We start from the raw sequence: 22,329 nt of genomic DNA on the forward strand, positions 1-22,329 counted from the left end.
TTGTATAAAGAAGAGTTTGTCTGCTAATTACAATGTAATCTTGCCTTTAAGTCATGCATTGACGAAACTGTCAAGTAAAATAATTCTCTTCAGAAAACACGTCATTAATTTTCTTTCTAAACATTTGTCATAATTTTAATGCACACATTGTGGTAGAATTGTTTAAAGCATAGTAATATTGTATCTGCATTCTTTTAGAATGCATGCTTCATCTTATCAATGTTTCGTTTATCAAAGATTCGTTACATCAAAGATTCGTTACATCAAAGATTCGTTACGTCTAAGATTCGTTATATCAAAGGTATCAATGTGTTAATGCTTTATAGTATCAGTGCTTTATTGTATCAATGTTTCTTTGTACAAGTATTTCGTTTTATCAATGTGTCGCTGTATCATTGTTAAATCAATGTATCGTTATTTCAAGTACTTAATCTGTCTTCATTCTAACAATGGTTCCTTATATCTATGATTTTTGGTACTAAAAATAACGTTGTATAAGTGTTTTTTATTTTAATTCAATATTTCTCTGTACCTAATGTTTCTTTGTATAAGAATATTTTATATCAATGTACTGTAACAATGTAACACTATATCAATGTTTCATTTTATCAATTTTTAGAGGTATCAATGTTTCGTTTTACCCATGCTTCGTTGTATCAGTGTTTCGTTATATCAATGTTTTGTTGTATCAATGTTTTGTTTTTCTCCATGTTTCGCTGTATCAATGTTTCGTTTTACCCATGTTTCGTTGTATCAGTGTTTCGCTATATCAATGTATCATTGTATCAGTGATCCTTATTAGTAAGGTTTCGTTGTATCAATGTTTCGTTTTGTCAATGTTTTATTGTATCATGTTTTAATTGTTGCTTCAATTCTTTTACAAAAAATAAGTAAGTATCAATACACATGAGATTTTGTTATTAATTGTCAATGTTTACTTTTAAAACATTTGTGAACCATATCTAGCTTAATTTATGAAGCTTGATAATATCTTGTGTCATGCCTCGTTGCACTGGCTTTAGCGGTACTCAATTTTCAACACTTAAAAGGGATGGAATAAATGATTCCAAAGGACCAGACAACACTGAAGTCAAGTACGGGGCATTTTTTTTTCAACTGCCACCCAGCACCTGGCACCTACTTGGAATATATAAATATCTTGGAATGCTATTTCATCTCAGGTTGTTTTACAGTGTTCAAAAAAAGGCATTGAAAGCAAATTTTAAACTAAGCAAAGCTATCAAATATTTGAGTACTTTGTTGCGTTTGTTTGACGATTCTGTCAGACTTGTTGTTAAATCTTGGATACTCTGAATATAGCAATTGCTAGAGTGAATAAAGGGAGGTTTTCCCTATTTCAACGCTTAAATGATAAACCCTGTAAAAACTAACATACAACATATGTACGTGTACTGAACACATCTGCTGATGTTTCTTAATTCAAGGTTCCACCATTTTCGTGTTTAAATGTTGAATTATGCTTAAGCCGGTGTAAGGGGGCGTGGACGGTAACTTGCACTTTCCAGTACCGTCCATGTATAGACTCAATCAATCGAACCTGCACATTTTCAATTTTGCCGTGTTGGGCTTTCTTTAGGAATTCAGTTTTTTTCTATTTTAAGCGTTAATAAAATGGCATGTAATGATATTGTTTTGGGTGAATTAGAGATATTTCCTTTACATTTGGACTGCATTATCATTTGTATTAAGTATAATACATTTGTTACCAAATTCTTCATTTATTGAACAGATACAAACTGAATCCCTAAAGAACGCGCACAACGACAAAATTAAAAATGTTGCAGGCTCGGTTTGATTGAGCCTGTCACTTATGTTTTAAAAGTAAAATTTTGTAAAAATAAAACAGTTTGTTAAATATATTTTGTATTCTTTATGCTAAAATATTAAATGTATCTAAAATAGAGAGAAAAATAATCCCTAAAGAACGTCTAATACGATAAAATTGAAAAAGATTTCAAGCTTGGTTCATAGAGTCTGGAAAGTGCTAATTACCATCGACGCCGGCTAGCACCGGCTAAAGCAAAATTGGTTATTGTGAAATTTTGAATTAAGAAACACTCTTACAGTTATCATGGAACCTTCAATGAGGCACTTATATGCTAGGTGCCATTCCATAAAAACGCCGTATAATTAAAAGATTCCCTGTGAAAAGGCAAACAACAACAACAATCAATCGACGATACTAAATAAAATGGAATTTTGAAAAAATATCAGAGATTATAAAGTCTGCATATCAAAGATAAGCTTTCAAATGACAAATTTAAAAAGCAGGTAACAAATGAAATGTGTGATATACAGTGTTCAAGTAAGGGGTACTGGAACCACCCAACTACCAAAAGCCAAATGCCAAATAGAAAGAACTAAATTTTCCTCAAACAAAACAACAATGTCGTGCTGAAATATCTTTAAGGATAACATTCAATATAATAGTCAATATAATAGTAGGTTTGTTTTTCTCTTTTTTATGTTTTTGCAAAAAGCAACTGTTGAGCAATTAAAATAATATGGAAAAATAGAAAAGTGCTGTTGATATTGATGGAATTCAACGTCCTAGGGGTTTTTTTGCCGTCCCATGCAGATACTACTGGTATAGTATAAGACAAGGGAGGGCAAGCAACAATAGTTTATGTCAGGAATAACACAGAGGATGGCAAACAACAATGTTATAAGACAGGGCAGGGCAAGCAATAAAACTGCAAGACAGGGGATGGCAAGCAACAATGGTACAAGACAGGGGAGGGCAAGCAACAATGGTATGAGACAGGGGAGGGTAAGCAATAATTGTATAAGACAGGGGAGGGTAAGCAACAATGGTACAAGACAGGGGAGGGCAAGCAATAATGGTATAAGACAGGGGAAGGCAAGCAACAAAAATATGAGACAGGGGAGGGCAAGCAACAATGGTATAAGACAGGGGAGGGTAAGCAACAATGGTATTAGACAGGGGGGGCAAGCAACAATAGTATATGACATGGGAGGGCAAGCAACAATGGTATAAGACACGGGAGGGCAAGCAACAATGGTATATGACAGGGGATGGCAAGCAACAATATTATATGACGGGATGGCAAGCAACAATGGTATAAGACAGGGGAGGGCAACCAACAATGGTATAAGACATAAGAGGGCAAGCGACAATGGTTTAAGACAGGGAAGAGCAAGCAACAAATGGTATAAGACAGGGGAGGGCAACCAACAATGGTATAAGACAGAGGAGGGCAAGCAATAATGGTATAAAACAGGGGAGGGCAATCAACAAAGATATAAGACATTGGGAGGGCAAGCAACAATGGTATAAGACACGAGAGGGCAAGCAACAATAGTATATGACAGGGAAGGGCTAGCAATAATAGTATAAGACATGGGGAGGGCAAGCAATAATGGTATAAGACATGGGATGGAAAGCAATAATGGTATACAGGGCAGGGGACCCAGCTTATTGATTTTTTTAAATGGTCATTTTAATATTTATTTATCTGCTTTAAGACCAGTGTGTCAAAGCACTCTACTTAAAATTACTAAGGACTAGAAAAGATCTCTGGATGATAATAAATATGTGGCAGATATTCCAATGGATCTATCAAAAGACTTTGACTGCCTACTCTATGATCTCCTCATGAAACTTAGATGGTATGGAGTCTCTGATCAAGCCCTGGATTTATAATATAACTATTTAACAACAAAAATCAATGCGTCAAATTTTGATCTTATTTCAGATCTTTCAAAGATATTTATAATCGGGGTTACCCGAGGTTCTATCTAAGGTTATGTGTTATTTAACATACAATGTATTTATCAATGACATTTTTGATATTGTACACATCTCTGATCTTCATAATCGTGAAGATGAAAACATTCTATAAGCAGTGATACAAACATTGACAATATTGTTGAATTTTTAGAGTCTGATAGCCAGTCAATAATAAAATGGTTCGGATAATCATATAAAAGCAAAAACCGACAAATCCCAGGCCATTGCTATCGATTAAAAAACTAGGGATCAAAATACAAGTTCCAATTTAAATGGTGAGATGAATCTGTTAAACCTCTAGGAGACATTTTTGTTTTTAACTCAAATTTGATAAACATATGTCTTACATTTGTAAAAAAAATAGCCTCAAAACAACTCAACACTTGTGTAAAGAATATAGGTAAAAAAAATTATAATCTTATATTACTCAATTATTCTATCAAACTTTGATTACTATCCTCTCCTGGCACTTTTATGGAGAAATGGGCCGCGTCCCGACAAAACCAACATTGTGCGTTTGCGACCAGCATGGATCCAGACCAGCCTGCACGTCCGCGCAGTCTGATCAGGATCTATGCTGTTCGCTCTCAGTTTCTCTACTCGTAATAGAGTTGGTAAGCGAACAGCATGGATCCTGATCAGACTGCGCGGAGGTGCAGGCTGGTCTGGATCCATGTTGGTCGCAAACCCACTATGTTGGTTTTGTCATGGCGCGGCTCAAATGTATACTAAAAACTTAGAGTAAATTCAAGAAAGAGCACTACGATTCATTTGTGATGACTACCAATCAGACATAATGAGTCACTTTTAAAACAATCCATAATATTTAAGACTAAGACAAATCAGAAATATAGCACTTGAAATTCACAAAATCCTGCATTAAGAAGGATCAACATATTAACATGATCTTGTAAAAATAGAAACTCATTCTTTCAATTTTAGTTATAAAATGTAGCTATCATTCCTCGGGTAAGAACTACCAGTTATGGCAGCAACTCTTTTCGTTTCTTTGAATTCTCTTCCCCAACACCCAGGGGGTGAATTATAATCAGTTAAAGAGTTTAGTTGCTGCATTGAACGTAGAGGGTTGCTCATGTACATTCTGCCAATAAACCTGCATTATAGTTTAGTTCCATCTCTAGTTTTGTTTTCTGTTTGCTTCCTTTTGTTTGCATGCCTATGTATGGTTTTTCAGTGTGCTTTGATTTTGTTTATACAATGTTGTTTGTGATAAGGCTGCTTATCAGTTCTTCCCAAAAGAATAGAGAGAAACAGAATCCCTAAAGAAAGTCCAACACGGCAAAATTGACAATGTTACAGGCTCGGTTTGATTGAGCCTTACATGGACGGTACTGGAAAGTGCAAATTACCGTCAACGCCCCCTAGCACCGGCTTAAGCAGAATTCAACATTTTAACACGAAAATGGTGTATTTTGAATTTAGAAAATCCGCAGATGTGTTCATACGGCGGTTATCATGGAACCTTCAATGTGACACAGTAGTGCCATTCCATGAAAAGCGGCGTATGGTCCCCAAGTAAAAGAATGTGTGTGCTCTAAACGAGAAAACAATGGGCGGAACTAAATAAAATTAAATTTAGAAAGGGGATCTGACGTTATGAAGCCTGCATATCACAGATAATACGTCAAAAGACAAATTTAAATTGCAGGCAACATATCCTAGAGGTGATTATACAGTATTCCAATAGGAACACTGAATCCAATAAAGATGAAAAAACCGAATTTGGGGCATCTTACAACAATGAAAGATCACACTTTTTAATCAACTCAATTCCATTGAAAATATCAATATTTTACAAGACATACATAATTTTTCAAATCCTTTAAAACTTGACGCCATGATGGGATCTCTTCTTTTAAACACGTGTGCAATAAACCCAAACGTCCAGTCGTTTGCTTATATAAAACTTGTAGTAGGCAACAGGTTACTGTGTCAGAGAAACTAACTGAAATATATTTCACAAATTGTGTTTTATCACACACCCGTGCCGATTTTGCAACTCCGTAAATATGGTATTGCACGGTTGTGCATATATTTTGACGTGACGTCATTAGCGTTATACAAACATAGTGTAAAAAGCGCTAAATGTAAGCGTTATACATTAGGCGCGTCAATGAAAAAATGACTCTTATTTCACTTGAAACGGTCTTTATTTTGGGTATGTGATAAATAGAATATTAAATTCTCGCCAGAGGCTCGCATAATATAATTTTATTGAATTCGTGCAATAAATTCAGTATGGGACTTACACTCATTCAATATCCTCTATATATCAAACAATAAGGGTAATTAAGATGTTAATCCATTTTTAGTGGGTTTTTTTTGTTTTCGTTTCGTTAAAACAATAATTTTACATGGAATTCTAGACAATGAATTATATAAAATTATATTCTTTAAAGAAAATCCTAAGTTCAAAGAGAGATCAATCTGTAAATTTATATTGCTTCAAGAGTTATGAACCTTGTCACATAAAATGTAATAGATGATAATTAAGTAATAAGTATTGGAAATTTGAGGTAGATACCTTTAAAACTAAAAAAGTTAAAGTAAAAAATAACATTTTTCAAGTAAAATAATCTAAGTTTATGGGGAGATAATTCTTGCAATATTGGTGCTAGAGTTATGAACCTTGTCACATAACGTGTGGTTAATGATAACGTACATATATATTTGAAGTATAAAATTGATCCCTTAAAAAATAAGTAGCAGTAAAAAATAATATTTTTAAGTTCAAGGGGAGATAAATATGAAAATATTGGTGCTAGAGTTGTGAACCTTGTCATATAACATGTGGTTGATGATAAGGTACATATATTTGAAATATAAAGTTTATCCCTTAAGAAATAAAGAAGTAACAGTAAAAAACAGTATTTTTTAGGAAAATTCTAAAGTCAAGGGGAGATAAATCTGAAGTCTTGGGGTGTCTTGGGGTAGTCTTTGGGTGTCTTGGGGTAGTCTTGGGGTGTCTTGGGGTAAATAGACCGACCGTTATGAACCTTGTCACATAAGATGTGGTTGATAATAAGGAACATATATTTGAAGTTTGAAGTTGGTACCTTTAGAAATGACAAAGTTATAGTGAAAAATATTTTACTGCACCAAAACTTTAATCTGAAATCTGGACGCGGACGCCGACGCCGGGGCGAGTAGGACAGCTCTCCATATACTTCGTATAGTCGAGCTAAAAATAAAGTCATTGCACTCCACTACATACTCCTATACATCCCATCCATTTTATTCCTTAGAGTGGTGCGAGGGCGAACCGTCCGTGGTGCGAATTGTTATAATTGTTTTATCTATGATTGCTTCCCTTTTTTATATTTACACCATTTTCTCTGCACCGTTTGGCAGTGAGTTGGTGAGTATTTGGCATGTTAATCAAGAATTAGAAATCTATATATTGTATTGTTCCAAGAAAATGTTGTTTATTTTATTTATATTTTTGGGGGGCTCTTTATAAAGTTAAATTGATTTATTTTGTTTTTATGGTGGCCATGTTTGTTTTCACTAGGTGGGTCCAAAGTGAAAGTAGCTTCAGTAAGCCAATAGTCAGATAATCATGTAACAACAAATGTCACAATGTAAAAAGATGAACTTCTTACAATTACACTTTCAGGTCTATGTTTTAAGGACTATTGTAAACAAAATTTAAAAATAAAGATAACAATAAGAATATATACCTTGAATGTTCTAAATTTCTGAAGACAAAGTAAAATCGGTTGCAAAGATTTATGCACATTTCATGAATTGCAAAATTCAGCTTAAAGTCTGTTTTAGTGCAGACAAATGCTATTTTTTGAAGCCAATAGGCAATACTAATTTACTAAAAACTTTTTACCCACTTAGTGACATCATACATGGTTGACAAAGCTGAATCACCTGAAGCCACATGGCACACACCACCAGAAGGGCTAAATACCCAAGTATGCCCAAATATTGCCCAAATATACACAAAAAAAGATTTTTTTATTTAAAAAATGTTGTTTTAATTATTAATAAAATATATACTATCACTAAGATACAAAGAAACATACCTATATATATATTTTTCAGTCATTGTGTTTTGAACCAAAATGTATATACATGTATATACCCAAGGCAAATATACTTCATTCAAGCTATTAAACACAGATATATACACAACAGATAGGAAGCTCCGAAAATAATTTTAGATAGACAACAAGTCAGATTCAGACCCACAATCCTTTCCGGCTAGTTTCCGATTTCCTTCATTGTTAAACTTCGGTAATAACTGTGAATTACTGTTTTACATTGCCAGCATAGATTTTCATCGAAAAATATTTATGTCTACGCTTAACGATAAATAACTATTGCTTCTTATATAAGTAGAAAATGCTTTGTCTTTTTTGTTTGAGACTTCCGGGAATTCAATATGGCGGTATTTTGGCTACTTTACCTAGGATACATCTATTCTTGGACATAATGTTAACTTACAGAATTCCGCCAAGTTTCTCAATTTCTTCTCTATATTTAGCTCCATGTTTAGCTGCATGTATTATATTACAAAAAAAAATTAATACAATGGACATTTTATTTATATGAAATTACAACAAAAATATACCCTAAAAATTTAAATGTATCTAAAATTGCAAATATATTCATTTAAGAACCTAGATCAGTATTAATGTCACAAGTTTATTTTCTTACAAAATCTGAACTCCCCATTTTGGCGGAATGAATGAAAGTTGTAGCAGGCTTAGGGAATGTAGTATTCCCCGGTCCGGTCACTTCCGGTCTCTGCTCTCTCCCGGTCTAATAGTGTCATATTTACTGGCCCGGTCAGTGCCGGTCTTCTAAAAAATTTCGATCTTTCTAGATGAAAAATGTGTTGATATAAGATTTTTTTTCCGTATATAATTGTTTTTTAATTATGTATTTTTATTGTTGTTAGTTATTATATAATTTAATCAAAGATATATAGATGTAAAAGTGTATTAATTACGAGGAATGACATTAATTACTTTATGTGAGCATAAAATGTTATAAATGAAACTAAAATTACATAAAATTTGAAATTTGTATGATTTTGATGCTCTTGTTTGTTGTTGTTGTTGTTGTATTACATAAAAATTTCCTTATATGGATAATACATTATCATTAATACATTTTTGCAACATGCTACATGATGACCAAAAGGAAACTGTATGACAAAGAACAGAATTCCATTTGAATATCAAAATGTTTCATACGTTTAAAGATTATGAAGAATCAATACGTTAATTGAGTTAATAGTGTTAATTTCAATTTGACCCCTATATTGGCCTCTTCGTAACAAGCATGGCTGCCTTGTCCATTTTACTGACATACTGGGATTTTCCAATATCTTAACCTTGCCATTCAATAGTCGTAGTTTCCTTGCTGATTATTTAAAGATTAATTTCAATTCATGACTTCAAATTTGTCCGGTAAATTGAGTTGCCTACACGATTTTTTTCCTCTTATAATGCCCTACTTTAAAGACACATTACTACGATCAAATGTTTAATTTCATGTTTGATAAAGGAACGTTTACGTGTATTAAGAACCCAATATTATTTTGGTAAAATTCCATTCTTTTTTATTATTTTGAATAAAAGTTACAGGGGAAAAAAATCATATTTTGCCCGGTAATATGTAGGATCCCAGTACCGAGTTATTACGTTTATTATTTTCTTATTATATAAATTTTAAAAATTGACCAATGATTATGATTCTAAAATTAATTGGAAAAAGTCAGTTAATTATGATCAATCTTTCAATATATCATATTCAATATTCTTAGACCATTTATTTTACTTTTTAAAAATCACTTAAATAATTCATAAAATCCAATTTGTAACTTAGAATCTCTTTACTAAACGCTAATAACAAATTAAATAAAATGTTTCAAAGTTGATTGTGTCATATTAATACCATAAAAAATGTACCTTTTTATAGGTTTATCAGATATAAATGAAATGAAAATGCTTTTGTTATTTTTGGAATTGAAAGTATTTGTATAATAACAATGTATCTTAATCAATTACATGGTGGTAACAGTCTAATCATTTAATCAGTTAAAAAATCAATGATTACAATTAATGATTACCCCAGGTCTGATTGCTGGCTTACTGACAGGTCTTGTTTGCTTTCATACTGACAGCCCTTGTTTGCTGTCCTACTGACAGCTCTTGTTGGCTGGCCTTCTGACAGCTCTTGTTTGCTGTCCTACTGACATGTCTTGTTTGCTTTCCTACTGACAGCCCTTGTTTGCTGTCCTACTGACAGCTCTTGTTGGCTGGCCTTCTGACAGGTCTTGTTTGCTGTCCTACTGACAGCTCTTGTTTGTTGTCCTACTGACAGCTCTTGTTTGCTGTCCTACTGACAGCTCTTGTTGGCTGGCCTTCTGACAGCTCTTGTTTGCTATCCTACTGACAACTCTTGTTTGCTGGCTTCTGACAGCTCTTTGTTGCTGTCCTACTGACAGCTCTTGTTTGCTGTCCTACTGACAGCTCTTGTTTGCTGTCCTACTGTAAGCCCTTGTTTGCTGTCCTACTGGCAACTCTTGTTTGATGTCCTACTGACAGCCTTTGTTTGATGTCCTACTGACAGCTCTTGTTTGCTTTCCGTCTGACAGCCCTTGTTTGCTGGCCTTCTGACAGGTCTTGTTTGCTGTCCTACTGACAGCTCTTGTTTGCTGTCCTACTGACAGCTCTTGTTTGCTATCCTACTGACAGCTCTTGTTTGCTGGCCTTCTGACAGGTGTTGTTTGCTGTCCTACTGACAGCTCTTGTTTGCTGTCCTACTGACAGCTCTTGTTGGCTGGCCTTCTGACCGGTCTTGTTTGCTGTCCTACTGACAGCTCTTGTTTGTTGTCCTACTGACAGCTCTTGTTTGCTTTCCGTCTGACAGCCCTTGTGTGATGTCCTACTGTAAGCCCTTGTTTGCTGTCCTACTGACATGTCTTGTTTGCTGGCCTTCTGACAGGTCTTGTTTAATTTAAATTAAAAAGATTTGAATTGTTTATGATAAGTGTTCTTGAAAGTGATTATAAAGAAATAGCAGATTAACACTTGAACACAATTCTTTAGTTTCAATGTTGAAGGTATGGTTATATTTTTAAGTTTTTTACCATGATTTTATTTCAGGGTTTGTGGAGAGGAGATTTCTAAGAAGTTTTTAATGGTCTAGAACAATGACTCAGCATGATAGTGGACATAAGGAGATATTGAGAGATGAAAAAGGGCAACAGACTGAAGTTTTCATCTATCGTGACATTATACTCCCTGGCTCATTTCCAGACTGGTTTGATCCGGTGCAGAAGCTAAAATCCATCAAAGATTTTCCATTTAGACAAGGCGATGTTCTACAATGTGCATTTCCAAAATCAGGTTTGAACCAGTTTTAATTAGTTTTATTTCTTTAATTAACTCCCCCCCCCCCCCCCCCCTTTCCCTGGGTCTCCTGTCCCCTTCACATGTGCCCTTTGACTTATTCAGTCATTTATTTCATTTCTTTGAATTCCTCCTTATTAGTTACAAATTATTTATCATTTTAGTGATTGGTCTATCCGTGCTCTGCATTGTGCCCTGTCCTGTTTTTGTTTGGGGTCCCTTGGCTCCTTGCTACTGGTTCTTGTTGCTGGGTCATATGGGGGTTGCGTTCATTGAACCCTGCCTTTCCTTGTTGATCTTGTTTATCATATTTTTTTATTGAAAATATAATATTTTATGTTAATTATTGTAAAACATTCAGGCATTTTAGATATATTATCTCCTTTTTTGGTCAAATGTGTAATTTAAGTAATGAAAAATCCTGGTTTATAAGATGGGTGAATAAGGGGCAGTTGTACAGGCTGGCTGAAGGGTGTGCAGGTGTTATAAGACACTGTTGCTGAAAATAGAAAATTTTGTAATCAAGAATATAGCAAGCTTATAATTGTACCTAACTTGGTTGGGATTGCTTTTTCAGCCTCAATCATCAATGTCACTGTTAATGAAAAGTTGTTTCAAGTTAATAATTTCACGAAATAATGACATATTTAAATATAATTAACACCAATGTTGTGTATTTCTTGTGTGATCTGTAAATGTTTCTAAATTCAAAACTTCACCATTTTCATGTTTAAATATTAAATAATGCTTAATTAAGTCGGTGCTAGAGGGCGTTGACGGTAACTTACAAATAGCACTTGTAACCATTCATGTACAGACTATATCATACAAAGCCTTCAACACTTTCAATTTTGTTGTTTTTTATGATCTTTAGGGATTCCATTTTTCTCTGTTTTGAAATGTTTGAAATGACCTTGGCCCTCTAGGTCTTGTTAGTAAATTTTGCTTGAATTGCCATAAGTTAGTAATTCATGGATGGCTTTCATTTATACAAAGTAAGTAAGTTATGACTTTATTTATTGAGGCAAACACAGTATCGCAATCCCAGTTTTCGCTGTGAGATCCAACAATGTACAAAACAATTCATATAGTGTGATACATCGAGAAGAGATAAAATATTAACATATATTGATAACATGTGTACATTAAACATTGAAATAAACATTGAAATAAATGAAACGAATCTTAAGTAAACATTTATAAAATAATATATAGAACAAGGTCATGAGTTAATAATGTCAACATACCTTAGATATACACTGATATATTGAAAAGTTCACATAATTCGTCACCTTAGTGCAGTAACGGGTTCAGTCCTTCTAAATTTAATAGGAGTTAACATGAGTTATTGCACTTACTTGACAATGTATATGAAACAAACATATACTATGTAAATAAGAATGCAAGGTATCTACAAAATATATTAGCAGAGGTTCCCATCAGAGAACCACAATGTTAAGTAATTCCCTTTTTGAATATCGTTATAAGAGTGATAGATTGTCTGGTGTGTAATGTTAATTTGTTTCGAACTTTAGTATCACAGTATGGAAGGACTTTTCTGCAAAATTCTAATCTAGGTTTGTGTATATGAAGTGTGTGTTAGTGTGTGAACTAAAAGTGGTGTGGTTACAATAAGAAAATAATTCAGACATATAATCTGGCAATAGATTGTTGAGAGATTTTAAACCAGAATTGCCTTTTATAATGTATGCTGTCATGTTGTTTTTGGCCAATTAAATTCATGAAACGGTGGCAGAGTGGTTAAGGTGTCTGCCTCTCAACCGAGAGATAATAGGTTCGAGCCATACTCGGGTCACGACCATGTTTCTTGATATGACATCAGTACTGAATGGTTGCAGGAAGCGGAATTTGATATGATTAATATAAGTTGCAAGAACTTGTTTAGCAATTGAGGTAAAATAAGTATGTTTTAACTATTCATAATGTCTCCCATAAGGAAATCAAAGAAAACAAATAAATGACTGATTAATAGGTCAACACAGTAAAAGGGCACATGGATTTCCATCAAATTCACAGAACTGTGATGAGAACCATACATAGTTTTGGGAGACATATGTTTTGTATCAAAAACCATTCTAGTTGTAATTTTTAATCGGTAATGTTGTGTCGCCTTGTAAAGGCGACATATAGGGGTTAGTTATGTCGGAGGCGTCTGCGGTGTCGGCGTCTTTTTCGGTTCCCCTAAAGCTTGTCCGGAGCATAACTCAGTCACTAGAAGTCGGATTGACTTCAAACTTAGTATGGATGCTTCTTTTAATTACCCGAAGTGCTGTGCACAAAGACCGGTACTCTGCACTTCTTCATTTTTGATTTATTTCCCTTTGTAAATTTTCATACTTTAATTTTTTCCGGGCCATTTCTCTTCAACTATAAAATTTATAGACTTGAAACTTCATAGGATGATAGATCTCATTAAGAAGTGCAGTGCACAAGAACCAGTACTCTGCACTTCCTAATTTTTGACTTATTGCCCTTTGTTAATTTTTAACCAGGTTTTCCGAAGGAAAAAACTGGTTATTAGATTGAGGTATGTCGGCGGGCGGGCGGGCGTAAACAATTTCTTCTGTGCGCAACTCCTCCTACATTTTTCAACGGATTTTGACCAAACTTTCACAGAAGCTTTGTCATCAAGTGACCTGGCGCATATTGTCAGGGTTTTGTGATTGGATAATATTTGACCTAATTATGGCCCTTTGTTTTTTTTCCTTATATAAAATATATAGTGAACAATTTCTTTTGTGCGCAACTCCTCCTACATTTCTCAACGAATTTTGACCAAACTTTCACAGAAGCTTTGTCATCAAGTGCCCTGACACATATTGCCAGCGTTTTGCAATTGGTATATATTTGACCTAATTATGGCCCTTTGTTTTTTTTCCTTATACAGAATATATAGTGAACAATTTCTTCTGTGCGCAACTCCTCCTACATTTCTCAACGGATTTTGACCAAACTTTCGCAGAAGCTTTGTCATCAAGTGCCCTGACACATATTGCCAGGGTTTTGCAATTGGTATATATTTGACCTAATTATGGCCCTTTGTTTTTTTTCCTTATATAGAATATATAGTGAACAATTTCTTCTGTGCGCAACTCCTCCTACATTTCTCAACGGATTTTGACCAAACTTTCTTAGAAGCTTTGTTATCAAGTGCCTGGCACATATTGCCGGGGTTTTGTGATTGGATAATATTTGACCGAATTATGGCCCTTTGTATATTTTTTCCTTATACAGAATAAATAGTGAACAATTTCTACAGTGCGCAACTTCAAAAATTAAGCAAAAATAAAGTACTGTTTACCTTTCTAAAACATTTGGGGAAAAAAGGCGAATAGACAAAATAAAATTTCTCAATCATTTTTGTTTGAGGAATATTAAAAAAGCCATAATTCCTCCTAAAAATTCAATTAAAAAATGCCCCTTCATGACAAAGCTTCTGTGAAATATTTTGCTGAAAACCTGGTTGCATCGCATTGCGATGTTCCTTGTTACACTGTGAACTATGTCAGGGAGATAACTCTGACACTACAAGAGGAAAACTTTTCTGTGTTTGAAACCTATTGTTTATCATACTGTCTGACCAGTCTGTTAAAGGTTGGCTGACTAAATGTTTCATCTCGTAATCACGGACTTTAATTAACTATTATAGTCTGTACCGAAATTGATATTAAAGGACAGCTAAAAAAAAAAACAGAGGCTGGTCAAGTCCAATTAAGGCAGTTCTCTTCTTTTTTTCAGGAAATCATTGGTTGACAAATATTTTGACTTTTATGATGTCAAATAAGCCTCTGGAGATGGTATCTTCTGTAAATCCCAGCCTTATAGAGTTATCAAGTCCTACAGAACGACTCAATGCCAAACCAAGTCCTAGAGTTATAGCATCTCATTTAAAATTTGAATATCTACCAGACGACCATTTTAAAAAGGCAGGGAAAGTTATTTTGATTGTCAGAAATCCAAAAGATGTTGCGGTTTCATTTTATCACCACGGATACAAGGACACAAGACTGAATATACGTTTATCATGGGAAACCTATCTGAAGTATTTTTGTGAAGGAAAAAGTAAGTATGATGTATTACTTTTACTAGTGTGGCAATAATTTTGTATATTGAATTAACTGTGGTATTATTTTTAAGGGCCTATCATGCCTAAGAAATTAATTTTTTTATGCCACCGCAGCATCTGCGATGCGGTGGCATATAGCAATTCACCTGTGTGTGTGTTTGTGTTTTATATAGATTATATAGTGAACTTAAAAAATCTTCTTGTGAAAAAACACTAGTCCAATTTCAACAAAACTTGGCAGGATGGATCCTTGGGTGGAGTGCTTCCAAAATTGTTCAAAGAATTTCATTCCATGCAGACTTGACTGCATTGATAGATTCCTACTCTGATCTTTTATTTGAATAACAATAGTTTTACAGTAACCACAAATCTAATAATAAGAATAAGATAGGCCAGTGATCTATGCATTACGGCAATCTTCATTTAATGTAAAGAAACAAAAAAATTCTATTCCTACATTACTATTTAGTGTTGTATTAATGCGGTGGCATAGCATTTTTCACACATGCAATCTGGTTTATTTATCAAAAGCTTCATAATTTTGGTGTACTTTTATAGTATCCAAAAAGTTACTTATTAACCTGAAACATTTTTTACAACTGTTACTTTTTGGCAGTAAGTACAATTATAGTGAATTTTAATTACTAGTACTATTCCTCATATTAAAGCAGCATGCCTCCAGATTAATGTCAATTTTCACGAAAATTTTAAAAATGTAAACAAACAAATAAAGTAATTTACATATTGCAATCCGGCACTTACAATCCAAGAAAATTACAAAATGTGGTCAGCATATGTAAAAACATCCCTTACTGCGTTAGTAACGCAGTAGAATTATGGTGATAAAATACCGCAAAATCAGTCTTTAACCACACATAACATAAAAAATTTAACTTGGATCTTAAATGTTTTTACCTTTCTTAAAACGGTAGTACATTTTGCTCATTATTGATTTTCTTATATTTTGGCTCATGTGGAGGCGTGCAGCTTTAAAGGGACATTACTGCGGTTTAAAAGCCTAAAAACATAACATTTGAATTTCTTACATGAATGAGCTGGGGCACTTTAAACAGAAACATATGCAAAGATAGTTAAAAATTAATATACTTTGAAATAAAGTAAAAATCATACATTTATATGATTTTCTTAGCCCGATTTGAGTGAAAAGCGTTCAAACGCTTTTCATTATGGGTCATTTTTTTAAAGTTTGAATAATTAATCTCGAAAAACGTAGGGCGCGAATGATCTGAAATTTTGCACAAAGATTAGTAGTGTAAACCTACATCAAATGGAACCTTTATCTGGAAAAAATATTTTCAGTCCCATCATGTCAAAAAAACCTCAGTGGAGTCCCTTCAAGTATTAAGTATGACAGTCAAAATAATACTTTGTTTACATTTTGCTACTTTAATGACAAATTATCAAATATTTATCACTACATTCTTCAGGTTACACTTTCAGCATCTTACATTTCTAAAACCATTGTTTCATCATTATAACATACATGCTTGCCTTTCCTAACAAAGTAAAAATGTATTTGTTTTTGATTGAATTTCATACTTCAAAGGTTACACTCTCTTTTTTCAATTGATATGACCATTTGACTCACAGTGTTAATTGTAAATGCTTGTTGTGATTAAATCAGATTTCCTCAAGAATTTAAGATATCGACAAAATTACAGAGGTACATTTTTGATTTCTAAAGATTTCTTTAATTTGTGAAAATACCCCTTATTTTAAGAAAAATCTTTGAAAATATGGCTGCAGAACGTGGGTGTCTCCCGCTAAAAGTGGGAGAGTTCACATGTATGCTCATTAAGTAACAAGGTACAGACAAAATTAGTCAGATTTGATAATTCTTGTTATAACAACACTGTTGTCCACATGTCAGTGTTTTTTTCTTCCAGAGTACCATAGGTACAATCTAATCTGATATTTTAGACAGCTAGCATAGTTAAATAAATTGTTGCATATGTCAGTTGTGAATATGGTTATGCATGTACATATACTATTGCACAAATTAATTTTAGAAGTTCATAATACATATATTCAGATTATTTATTATCATGCACATAAAAAAAAAATGTTTTCCTTCCTACCTACCCAACCCTAATTTTAATGGGTCGGGAAGGGGAAACAAACATAATTTTATTTTTGGACTAATAGAAAATCATATTAGAGAAGCTTATCATAGTGAAAATATATGTTTGTTAACTGGGATATATGTATTGTGACTGGCACATTCTTGAAGTCATCTTTATAAATGTATGCAGATTCTGTTATTTATTTTTTATACAAAAATACTTCATGTGTGCTATTTAAAAGCAAATTAGTCCTCAATTTCTAGACATGAGAAAGAAAAAGATGTGATTGTAAAGGTGTTAGTATGGTAACAGTATTTTACACTAGTTAAAGTTTTACACACTTTTATTTACAGTACCTTTTGGATCCTACTTTGATTATCTCAATCATTGGCAAGAAGTTTTGGAGCAAAGAAAAGATTTGAATATTCATGTTGTTTACTATGAAGACTTACAACAGGTAATTTCTATTAATTTGTGAAGCTTATCAACTTTATTTGTGCTGTGTGGAGGCCGTAAAATATTGCCATGTGCCCGAAAATAGAGACCCCTCGTATTTCCGATTCTTACAGATCATTCAGCGTGTTGTGTTTGTTTTGTGTTTAGTTCCGTCTAGCTAGGTGGTTCCAGTATTCATACTTGAAAACTGTTAAATCACCCTCAGAATTTGTTGCTTACTTTTTAGCTCACCTGTCACAAAGTGACAGGGTGAGCTTTTGTAATCACTTTTCGTCCGGCATCCGTCCGTCCGTCATCCGTCCATCTGTCCATAAACTTTTACTTTAAATGACATCTCCTCATAAACCACTAAGCCAATTTCATCTCAACTTCACAGGAATGTTCCTTTGGTGGTCACCTTTAAAAATTGTTCAAAGAATTTAATTCCATGCAGAACTCTGGTTGCCATGGCAACCGAAAGAAAAAACTTTAAATATCTTCTTTTAAAAAACCCAAAGAGCTAGAGCTTAGATATTTGGCATGAAACATCTTCTAGTGAGTGTCTACCAAGTTTGTTCAAATAAAAGCCCTGGGGTCAAAATTGGCCCCGCCCCAGGGGGTCATTGATTTTCCTTAGATGCATATAGTAAAAACTTAAAAAATCTTCTTTTAAAGAACCCATAGAGCTAGAGCTAAGATATTTAGCATGAAACATCTTCTAATAAGTGTCTACCAAGTTTTTTCAAATAAAAGCCCTAGGGTCTAAATTGGCCCCGCCCCAGGGGGTCATTGATTTTCCTTATATGCATATAGTAAAAACTTAAAAAATCTTTTAAAGAACCCATAGAGCTAGAGCTAAGATATTTAGCATGACACATCTTCTTATAAGTTTCTACAAAGTTTGTTCAAATAAAAGCCCTGAGGTCAAAATTGGCCCCACTCCAGGGGGTCATTGATTTTCCCTATATGCATATAGTAAAAACTTAAAAATCTTTTTTTAAAGAACCCAAAGAGCTAGACCTAAGATATTTGGCATGAAACATGTTCTAATGGGTGTCTACAAAGTTTGTTCAAATAAAAGCCCTGGGGTCAAAATTGGCCCCGCCCCGGGGGTCATTGATTTTCCTTATATGCATATAGTAAAAACTTAAAAAATCTTCTTTTAAAGAACCCATAGAGCTAGAGCTAAGATATTGAGCATGAAACATCTTCTAGTCAGTGTCTACAAAGTTTGTTCAAATAAAAGCCCTGGGGTCAAAATTGGCCCCGCCCCGGGGGTCATTGATTTTCCTTATATATGTATGGCAAAAACTTAAAAATCTTCTGTGAAAATTTCAAAATAGCTAGAGTTTAGATATTTAGCATGAAACATCTTCTAGTAAGTGTTTACAAAGTTTGTTCAAATCAAAGCCCTGGGGTTAAAACTGGCTACGCCCCAGAGGTGTCATTGTTTTTAACTATATGTGTAAAGTAAAAACTTAAAAAATCTTCATTTAAAAAACCCAATGAGCTAGAGGTTAGATTTTAAGCAGGAAACATCTTTTTGTTGGTGTCTACCAAGTTTGTTCAAATAAAAGCCCTTGGGTTAAAATTGGCCCTGCCAAAGGGGGGGGGGAGATCATTGTTTTTCATTATATGTGTGTAGTAAAAACTTAACATCATGAAACATCTTCTAATGGGTGTCTTCCAAGTTTGTTCAAATAAAAGCCCTGGGGTTTAAACTGGCCCCGCTCCGGGGGCCTATATACAGGTGAGCGATCTCAGGGCCATCTGGCCCTCTTGTTAAATTTGTCTTTATCAGTGAAATGCAGGGTTCGAAACTGCTGTTTCCATCCAGGAACTTTAACGCTGGCCATTTTTCTTTTCATAATGCCTCAAACATCGGAAGGCATATAGTTTTTGTAGCGTCCATCCAACAGTACTTTCCTATGAACTGTGTCCGGTCAATAACTTTGTCACTTATGGATGGATTTTAAAATAACTTTGCATAAATGTGTAGTCACATTGACCTTGAATGTCAAAACAGTTTCCATCAATAACTCGACATTGACCTTCAAACTTCACAAATGCAATGGTCTAGGCCAGTAGATAACCTCTATAGATGTCAGGGTAAAAGGTTAGTCACATCAACCTTGTACGTAAAAACAGCTTTTGGATGTTCTTACAGATTTCATGTGAGCCGCGCCATGACAAAACCAACATAATTGGTTTGCGACCAGCATGGATCCAGACCAGTCTGCACATCCGCGCAGTCTGATCAGGATCCATGCTGTTCGCTATCAGTTTCTCTACTTGTAATAGAGTTGGTAAGTGAACAGCATGGATCCTGATCAGACTGTGCGGATGCACAGGCTGGTCTGGATCCATGCTGGTCGCAAACCCATTCTGTTGGTTTTGTCATGACACGGCTCATATGTGTTCTTATGAATCCTGTAGAACTTCCCTTAGTTGAATATCGCAATTTAATGCAGTAAAAAGAATGTCCAAATTTTTTCTCCTGTATGAGACAAATTTTTAGATGTGTTTGAAACATTTGAAGATGTAAAGAAGATTTGAACATTAAAAGAAGGAACCAGGAATTAAATGAGCCGCGTCAGGACAAAACCAACATTTTGCAATTAGCATGGATCCAGACCAGCCTGCGCATCCGCACAGTCTGAGCAGGATCCATACTGTTTGCTTACCAACTCTATTACTATTACAAGTAGATAAACTGATAGCGAACAGCATGGATCCTGATCGGACTGCTCAGATGTGCTGGCTGGTCTGGATCCATGCTGGTCGCAAACACACTATGTTGGTTTTGTTGTGACGCGGCTCAAATATTGCATGTTTATTACGGTTTTTATTGTAGAAAACTCTTCATGAGTGTAAAAGGTTACAGAAATATCTGGGAGTGTACAATACTGACGAACGTTTGCAACGGATCATTTCAAGATGCTCGTTTTCGTCTCTGAAATCGGACGTAGACAGTGGAAAAGTGAAGACTATCATGCGAGACAGAAACAATAAACCATATCTTTACAGGAAAGGTGAATTTCAATTATATAATATTAATTGCATTAGTTAAATAATGGATTGCTGTTTAAATATGGGTCATCTGCAGTCAGAACTAGGTCACTCAGCTTAAACATAAAAAATGAATTTAATATTTTCAGCACCCAAACATCCTGAAAGTTTGTCAGCAAAATTGTTAAAATGATTTCTAGGTCATGTGTCTGTATATGGGTCATCAGGGTGACACAGCCCAAATATTTCAGATGCAGACATGAACCATAAATCTGTATAAGATTAAGACATAATATCTGCTTTTCATTCATAGTTCAAAATAGTAATACCATGTCATTCAGAGTCGTAATCAGGTGAAAAATATAAGTGCCATCATGGCCCTCTTGTTTACTGGTTAAGGGGATTTTTTCGTCAAAAATAGGGGAAAATCTATATCTTTTGCAAAGAGCAATCAGCCCTTAAATGCACAGACTGTAGACTTTAAAAGCCGATAGTTGATGTCATATAATAATGTTATGTTAGAACAGTTCTTTTAATGAATAGACAACATATCTCGGGTAATGTAAGGAAGGACAGAATAATAATTAAATGAGCCACGTCACGACAAAATCAACATAGTGCCTTTGCGACCAGCATGGATTCAGACCAGCCTGCGCATCCGCGCAGTCTGATCAAGAACCATGCTGTTCCCTATCAGTTTCTCTACTTGTAATAGAGTTGATAAGGGAACAGCATGGATCCTGATCACACTGCATGGATGCGCAGGCTGGTCTGGATCCACGCTGGTTGCAAAGGCACTATGTTGGTTTTTTTCGTGACGCGGCTCAAATGATGTTCAAATGACTATTAATAATTATACTTATTGTTTCTCTTATAGGTGAAATTGGCGACTGGCAGAACCATTTTACTGTTGCCCAAAATGAAAGCTTTGAAGAAATCATCCAGGCAAAATTGAAGGATAGTATATTTAAGTTTCAATACACTTCAGTTATTCCACAATCTCGACTGTGATAGTACAATGTTTTTGTTATTGTTTTTTGTGCCAACCTTTAAAAGTGGAAGAATACTGTGTGCAATCTGGTCAGTCCTTGTGATTGAGTCGGTCCTTATGTACAAATGTACATCCTTTTTAGCTCATTGTCACAAAGTGACATGGTGAGCTTTTGTGATGGCTTTCCGTCCGTCCGTAAACTTTTAATTTAAACAACATCTTCTCATAAACCGCTAAGCCAATTTCATCCAAACTTCACAGGAAATGTTCCTTTGGTAGTCAACTTTAAAAATTGTTAAAAGCAGAACTCTGTTTGCCATGGCAACCGAAAGAAAAAACGTAAAATATCTTCTTTAAGAAAACCGAAAGAGCTAGATCTTAAATATTTTGCATGAAACATCATCTAGTCAGTGTCTACCAAGTTTGTTCAAATAAATGCCCTGGGTTCAAAATTGGCCCCATCCAGGGGTTCATTGATTTTCCTTATTTGTATATAGTAAAAACTTTAAAAAAAATCTTCTTTTAAAGAACCCAAATAGATAGAGCTTAGATATTAA

General features: G+C 34.4%; 1 protein-coding gene across 1 annotated transcript; it reads left to right on the forward strand.

The window, feature by feature from the left end:
• The first annotated feature begins 7,059 nt into the window (after window positions 1-7,059).
• On the forward strand, window positions 7,060-21,868 carry LOC132741993 (sulfotransferase 2A1-like). Its single transcript, XM_060730267.1, has 6 exons — window positions 7,060-7,151; window positions 10,921-11,163; window positions 14,926-15,249; window positions 17,691-17,794; window positions 20,627-20,804; window positions 21,659-21,868. The coding sequence occupies exons 2-6, from the start codon at window positions 10,968-10,970 to the stop codon at window positions 21,790-21,792; spliced, it is 936 nt and encodes a 311-aa protein (XP_060586250.1). The 5' UTR covers window positions 7,060-7,151; window positions 10,921-10,967; the 3' UTR covers window positions 21,793-21,868.
• Window positions 21,869-22,329: the final 461 nt, after the last annotated feature.

The sequence above is a fragment of the Ruditapes philippinarum genome, unplaced genomic scaffold (genome assembly GCF_026571515.1).
Source record: "Ruditapes philippinarum isolate M1 unplaced genomic scaffold, ASM2657151v2 ctg1205_1_1_1_1, whole genome shotgun sequence".
Lineage (NCBI taxonomy): Eukaryota > Metazoa > Mollusca > Bivalvia > Venerida > Veneridae > Ruditapes > Ruditapes philippinarum.